This window comes from Nicotiana tabacum, chromosome 4, assembly GCF_000715075.1.
Source record: "Nicotiana tabacum cultivar K326 chromosome 4, ASM71507v2, whole genome shotgun sequence".
Lineage (NCBI taxonomy): Eukaryota > Viridiplantae > Streptophyta > Magnoliopsida > Solanales > Solanaceae > Nicotiana > Nicotiana tabacum.
The window spans coordinates 92,014,664-92,022,508 of NC_134083.1; the positions used below are offsets into that span (position 1 = coordinate 92,014,664).

The 7,845-nt window shown below is 36.8% G+C and overlaps 1 protein-coding gene across 1 annotated transcript; it reads left to right on the forward strand.

Annotated features, from left to right (window-relative positions):
* The first annotated feature begins 1,076 nt into the window (after positions 1-1,076).
* On the forward strand, positions 1,077-5,719 carry LOC142180037 (uncharacterized). The gene is made up of 7 exons (XM_075250957.1): positions 1,077-1,380; positions 1,606-2,004; positions 2,545-2,598; positions 2,689-3,559; positions 4,547-4,724; positions 4,845-5,150; positions 5,570-5,719. Exons 1-7 carry the CDS (start codon positions 1,077-1,079, stop codon positions 5,717-5,719), a joined length of 2,262 nt encoding a protein of 753 aa, XP_075107058.1.
* The last annotated feature ends 2,126 nt before the right edge of the window (positions 5,720-7,845 follow it).

Below are 7,845 nucleotides of genomic sequence, written 5' to 3' on the forward strand. Positions count from 1 at the left end.
AGCTCCTAAATGAGCTTCGAAAGATTCAACGAGAAAAGAAAGACCGGGCTCTGAAACTTGAAGTATGTCAAATAGAAAAAGACATGCTTCAAGAGGAAATTCATGAACTTCAACTTCAACTGAATGGATTGAGAAAATCCACCAGTCAAAGTTCTATCAGATCTAATTAGTCAACTTCTCGTATCAATTCTTTTAGGGGAAGAACTTATACTGCATGCATTTATTATGGCAAGAATGGGCATAAATCTAACCATTGCAGGTTTAAAACAAGACTTCTGAAAGTCTTACCAATTCATCTTGTTATTATTGCGGAAAATCTGGCCATACCTCTAATCATTGCAGGTTCAAGAATAACAAAAGATGGGTTTGGCGACCCAAGGCCTCTAACAGGCTAACAATGAAAACACTAACTATCCAGGTCCCAAGAAGGCTTAGGTACCTAAAAACAGGTAATATGTTTTTGTAGGAACACCGCAAGAAGAATTGAAAAGAAAAATGGTATCTCGATAGCGCGTGTTCCAGACACATGATAGGTGACAAGCAATTATTCAAATCTGTCACTAAGCTTGATGGTAGATCTCTCACTTTCGGAGACAAATCAAAATGAAATGTAATTGGAGTAGAAAGAGTTACCCTCAGCTCATCATGTGATGTAGATAAGGTCTACTTAGTAGATGAACTTGGTTACAACCTGCTCAGCATCTGCCAACTATGCGACAGTGACTATGAGGTTCATTTCAAAAAACATGATCGGTTCATTGAAGGCGAATCAGGTAAAATTATTCTATCTAGAAGTAGAGATAGAAATGTCTATCCTCTTAGAAATATTGACAGTCTAGGGAATCAAATTTGCTTAGCTATAATGATTCATGATGCCTGGTTATAGCATAGAAAGCTTGGCCATGCTAGCATGCATACTATTCAAAATCTTTCCAAACGTGATCTTGTCGTTGGCCTTCCAAAACTAGATTTTCAAAATATCAAATTTGTGATGCATGTCAATTAGGAAAACAAACTCATTCTCTTTTAAAATCAAAAATGTTGTTTCTACTATAAAACATCTTCAACTTTTGCATATGAACCTTTTTGGTCCAACGAGAACTGCTAGCATTGGTGGTAGAAAATATGCCTTTGTTATTGTAGATAATTTTTCTCGTTTCACCTGGGTTATTTTTTTTAGCCATAAAGATGAAGCTCTAAGGAATTTTGAAGTCTTCTGTAATAAGGTACATCGTAAAAAGGGAAATTATATTTCTGCTATAAGAAGTGACCATGGAGGAGAGTTAGAAAGCAGAGCCTTTGAAAACTTCTGTAATGATCAAGGAATTTCTTACAACTTCTCTTCCCCAAGATCACCTCAACAAAATAGAGTGGTAGAACGTAAGAACATAACCCTGCAGGACATGGCAAGAACCATGATTGTGGAAAACTCTCTCCCACACCACTTCTGGCAGAAGCTGTAAGCAAGGCATGTCATATCATCAACAGATGCCTGATTTGACCTATTCTTAAAAAGACTCCATATGAGCTATGGAATGGTATAAAACCCAACATCAGTTATTTTCATCCATTTGCTGTAAATGCTTCATTCACAATAATGGAAAGCACAATCTAGTAAGTTTGATCCAAAAAGCGACGAAGGTACTTTTCTTGGATATTCTCCCTCAAGTAGAGCATATAGAGTATTCAACAAAAGAACATTATGTATTAAGGAATCCATTCATGTAGTTTTTGTGGATACTAATCCTCACTTAAGGAATAAAAAAATTCCTGAAGATGAGGAAATTTCTATTGTCCCAAAGTCTGTTGTTATAGGAAAAGACACTCATGATCCGGCGACCAATCAGCAAAATCAGTCAACTGAGGAGCATGTTGAAATCAAGGAACCATTTTCTGTTGATCAGTCAACTACATTAGAAAAGGAGCCAGTCAAATATGTTCCAAATGAATGGAAAAGTAAACCTGGATATCCCCACAAGTTCATCATTGGAAATCCACAAGAATGTATCACTACTAGAAGATCTTAAGCTCAACTCTCACATGGCCTTAATATCACAACTTGAGCCAAAAAAGGTTGATGAAGCCCTCAAAGATGACTACTGGGTCAAATCCATGAAAGATGAACTTAATCAATTTGAAAGAAATAAAGTTTGGGACTTGGTTCAAAACCATCCAATGCCTCTATCGTAGGAACTAAATGGGTTTTCAGATGAATATGTTCAAGTAGTTTGTAACAAAGCAAGGCTTACTCTCAGGAAGAAGGAATCGACTACGATGAAGCATTTTCTCATGTAGCAAGATTAGAAACCACTCGAATTCTACTTGCTTTTGCTGCTCATAAAGGATTCAGGCTATTTCAAATGGATGTTAAAAGCACCTTCCTAAATGGATATATCTCTGAAGAAGTATTTGTGAAATAACCTCCTAGCTTTGTAAGCAATATTTTCCCAAACCATGTATTCAAGTTGTCAAAAGTTTTATACGGACTCAAACAAGCCCCCCGAGCCTGGTATGAAAGACTAAGCTCTTTTTTTCTAATTCAAGGCTTCAAGCGAGGTAATATTGACACAACTTTGTTCATTAAGCATTCAAATTCAGGTAATCTTATTACTCAAATTTATGCAGACGATATTATCTTTGGAAGTTCTAACTCTGTATTATGTGAATAATTTGCTCATATTATGAAAGGAGAATTCAAAATGAGCAGGATGGGAGAGCTAACTTTATTTCTTGGATTACAAATCAAGAAATCTTCCAAAGGAATCTTTATTAGCCAAACTAAGTACACCAAGGAACTCATAAAAAAGTTTGGAATGGAGAATGCAAAGCCTATTGCAACTCCAATGGGTCCAACAACTACTCTTGAAGAGAACAAGAATGGAAAAACTGTGGATGAAATAATGTATAGAGGGATGATTGGATCTATACTATATCTCACTGTTGGTCAACCAGATATAATGTTTAGTGTTTGTAAGTGTGTAAGATTTCAGTCGGCTCCAAATGAATCTCATTTTACTGTAGTTAAACGCATTATTCGATACCTCATTGGGACCACTGAATTAGGAATATGGTATGCTCATTCTAACAATTCTGATTTAAAAGGTTTTTCAGATGCAGATTTTGCAGGCGATAGGAATGACAGGAAAAGTACGAGTGGCACATGGCAACTACTGGAGAATGCTCTAATTTTCTGGCATAGTAAGAAACAAAATTGTGTTGCCTTGTCAACCACTGAAGCAGAGTATTTAGCTGTTGGAAGCAGTTGTACACAAATTCTTTGGATCATGCATCAACTTCTCGATTATGATTTGAATCTTACTTCTACTCTTATTTTTTGTGATAATACAAGTGCTATATGTCTGTCAAAAAATTCTGTGCATCATTCTAGTGCAAAAAATAAAGAAATTAAGCATCATTTTATTCGTGATCATGTTGCAAAAGGTGATAATTTGTTAGAATTCATTAGTACTGAGTCTCAACTTGCTGATATTTTTACAAAACCTCTTTTGGAAGAACGATTTTGTCTACTGCGTAAAACGATTGGTATTATGTCTATTGGGTAAAAAATCATCCATATATTTGTAAAATATTTTACTTCCTTTTAGTTTGCTTAATTGATGGGTTCATTAATTTGATGTGAGTGCAATAATTTCTCTTCCATTAGTTCTGCCGAAGCAACTCCTCAGAAGTGTCACTTTATCTGAACCTACCCCTTCCTCTAATCGATGCAACCCTTCAATCTTCCAAACGTCTATTTAAGTACCCTCCTACTCTCTCATTCTTCATCACTTCTCACCAACTCTTCTACCATTCCTAAGATAAACCTCTCATCCTCCACCGCCACAAGATGAAGTAGACGAGTTCAAAAATCCCAAAACCCTGAAGAAACAGTCGACCTTGAATCATCTCTTGACTTAGACCTTCTCAAGACCGATAATGAAAGTAGTGACTCATCGGAGGATCTTCCTACTAGCCAGAAGAAGGCAGGAAAAAGACCCATGAAGCAAACCCCCAAAAGGCTTGTATGCAAGAAAGGAAAAGTGTAAAGCACAGATTTTGGGGCAGAGGATAAACTGAACTTCTATGGACCAAGTGAGAAATTGATTTTTCAGTCTTATAAACCTAAATCAATGGCTTATGGATGCTCTAAAAGTCTCTCTCTTATGAAACCTTTGCACTGTGATGCGATTTCTATCTTTGATGTTCAACGTCTCTCTCTTCTATTTCATACTGTTAGAAATTCTGTGTATGAAGAAACTCTGAGGATGTTTTATGCAAATTTGTTCGTTAATAATATAGATGATTTGGAGTTAATGGTTCTAGGTACTCGTATTGTTCTAGATTCTTATTAATTTGAGAAGACCTTTTCTTCTAAGTTTCATGGATATGATGTTTTTGTGCAAAACTCCTGGCCAAAAGACTTTGAAGTCACTTTAGAAGATGCAAAAACTTTTCTATCTTAAAACCCTCCTAACATTGGTCCCAAAAGTCTTAAATTTGAACACTGTGTGTTAACCCACATGATTGCTACTACTCTCCTTCCTAGGACTGGATTGCTCAGCACTTTCACTACTAGGGATAGTTTTGTTCTTTACTACCTTGTGAACAATAAAAGGCTTGACTGGTTTTTGTGGATTCGTCAGTATATGCTTGGAACTATCAGGGACATATCTTCTTCTGCTGCTTGTTTACCCTATTGCTTGCTCATCTCACACATTCTTGAGGTCATGAATGTTAATTTGGCACCTTTCCCCCCCAAGTATATTTCTAGAACCTATGATAAGACAGCTTTCGCTATGATGGGTTACACCTTAAGTGACAATGGATGAGTCAAACGTGCCAAGGTTGAAAGCCCTCCAGTACAGGTTGAGCCAACCACTAAACTAACTGAGCCTCAGTCGACTGCTACTACCAACCTACAACAGATTCAGCAAGGACTAGATGGGGTACAAACCGTGCTCACTGCAATGAAAGAACACGTAGACAAGATCAGGGAAGTCACCAAGGAAATAGGTACAGACGTGGCTAAACTTAGGATGGACATGGGAGCCACAAGGAGGCAAGGAATCAGGCCATTCAACTCCATGACAGAGAAGATGAACAAAATCACCAAAGAAGTTGAAACCTCCAATGACTCTCTCTGCACCAAAGTGATCAATGCCCTGAAATACTTTATGGGGAGGAACTAAGGCAATTGTGTGTGTGTTTAAAACAATCCTTTTGCTTTTTTTTTTGTTATTACTTTTGTTTTGGTCTGTAAGAACCATCACTATGTGCCTCTGCTGAAGGCATAATATCTGCTACCCTAACTGCTATGTTCATTATTTACTCTGGTATGTCTATTCTATCTACACTTGCTTCTTTCTTTTTAATTTATGTCAAAGGGGGAGAAATGTGAGAGTAAAGCAGAGCAACAACTCAAGGGGAGCAGTACTTCAATTTTAGGACATGAAAGGGAAGTGTACTTTGTTTACTCTTTTGATTGTCATCATCATAAAGGGGGATATTTTTACACTTAAGTTTCAATGTTGACAATAGTGTAAATCTAATTGTATCTGTTTAATTGCAGAAATTTAGGAGGACAATGCTTAATAAAGGAAGTCAAACATGTCAAGGATATCAGAAAGTAAACAAGATCAAGTACATAAAGGGCAATGCTAAATCAAAGGATGTCAAGGCCATCAGAAAGGAAACAAGATCAATTGCAGTCGCTCTATGAAGATAGTCCTTACTTCAAGGATCGATTTGGAATACGGAGATTGTGAAGATTGATCAAACAAGTCAAACCACAAATCACTCCCTTGATTATGAATGCGAAAAGGAAGGTAGATAATGAATCTAACCCATCTCTTGAGCAGGATTCCAAGGCGCCCCTTGGGTCAAATCTATTAGAATATTTTGTGCCTCAATCAAGGGTCAATCTTCAATGGCTACTCAAGACTCTCGTATAAAAAGACTGACAGACTCAAAAATTCAACCACGCAACTTACCACTGTTTTCTATGCATTTCTAGTTCTTAGAACAAACACTATATTTCTGAGTTTACAAGTGTCTCAAAGGAAGTGTTAGGAAATAAAATAAGAGTTGTGTCAAGTTTGTAAAACATCGTTGCTGAAAAACATTAGTGGTAAATGATCAAAAAATCACTACTAGTGTGACAAACTATTAAAGATCTAAGAGAACCCTTGTGACCCAAGAGAACTGGATGTAGGTACCACGCCGGTAATGAACCAGTATAAAAATCCTGTGTTCTCAGCTTTTAAATTTTCTGCAATTTATTTTCATCGTCAATCAAACATGCTGATAAAGTAAAGTCGACTAATTCTCTTCTAAGTCGACTAAGTTTTTAATTTAGTTTTTATATGAAGTTGTTGCTCCTTCATATACATGCCTATAAAAATATATTTCATGTTTATAAAATAAAGAGTTTAATAGTTGAGTAGGATTCGTTGCATCATATACACTCGAACATCCTAAAAAGACCAAATAAAATATACCTCTGTATATAAACAGCTATTTTATTCAAAATCCATATCAAATAAATTCCAATATGGAAAAAGAATTAATCACACAAGCAACAAGGAAGGAAAGACAATAAATCAAACGAGCAAATGATTCTCGAGCATGCGAGGAAGGAAAGAGACCCAATCAAGGGAAATCTGCGGAAGCTCTTAAGAGAAGATAATTAGAGAAGCCAAAATTCAAAATGAGAATGAATCTGGCCATACCTCTCCAGCTAGATTCATGAGGCTACCCTTGGGTCCTACTCTTAGAAAACTATGCCTCACACGAAAAGATCTCCAATCAATGATCTTTTGCAATCCCAGAAAAGAGAAATCAGAACCTCATTGAGCTCTATTAAAGAAGAAGTAGAAGGACAAGGAAGCTTATGCAACTTAAAATCTATTTCTATACCTTTCTTATTCTTAGTACAAAAATTATATTCTTGAGTTTAAAAGTGTCGCAAACGATAGGAAGAGTTAGAAAATAAAACAAGAGTTGTGTCAATATGAGACAAACATTGTTGTTGAATATCGTTGTTGGTGAACATACTAAAACCATCACTGTTGCAAAGACTTATTAAAGATCTAAGAGAACCCTTGTGACCCAAGAGAACTGGACGTAGGTACCACACCGGTACTTAACCAATATAAAATTGATGTGTCTCATTTACTTTTTATTCTGCATAATTTATTTCTACTGCATTTGATCCTACTATGAAGTTTAGTTAACTAATTCCTCTCTTAGTCAACTCAGTTTTAAAATCAATTACAATTCACTCCCCTTCTTGTACTTTCAGGATATAAAGCATATTGATGTGGTTAGGATATGAACCAAGCAAGGGTCTTGGCCGAAAGCCTCATGGGATCACGAAACCCATACGACCACTGCATCATGGCACAATCTTTGAACTGGGGTATGAATATACTGTGCAAGAATACCAGGATTGGAAACCATCGTGGCGCACCGATTACTTTCCGCTGGAACAACCCATACCACCATTGCACCAGACATTCCGCCAGATTGACATGATTTGGGGATCCGAGGAAGACGAGATTTTGGCCGGTATAAGAAAGCTATTTCTGAACGAGGAAGATATAGACTGCAGTGAAATTTTAGAGGGGAGGTGGGGGGGACGAGAAAGACCTTACTATTCAGACAGTGGGAGAAGGAGTTGTTCTCAAGAACTGGACCGCTGCACCGTCCCAGGCTCACCGAGTACCTGGGTAACCTTGGCAAAATTAACATGACTTATTTTTAAATTGTTTTTTAGCATTTAAAACATTTTCAGTGTTTTGTTTTGAAACAATTACTCAAGCCATCGAGTCGTACTTGTTGACAATT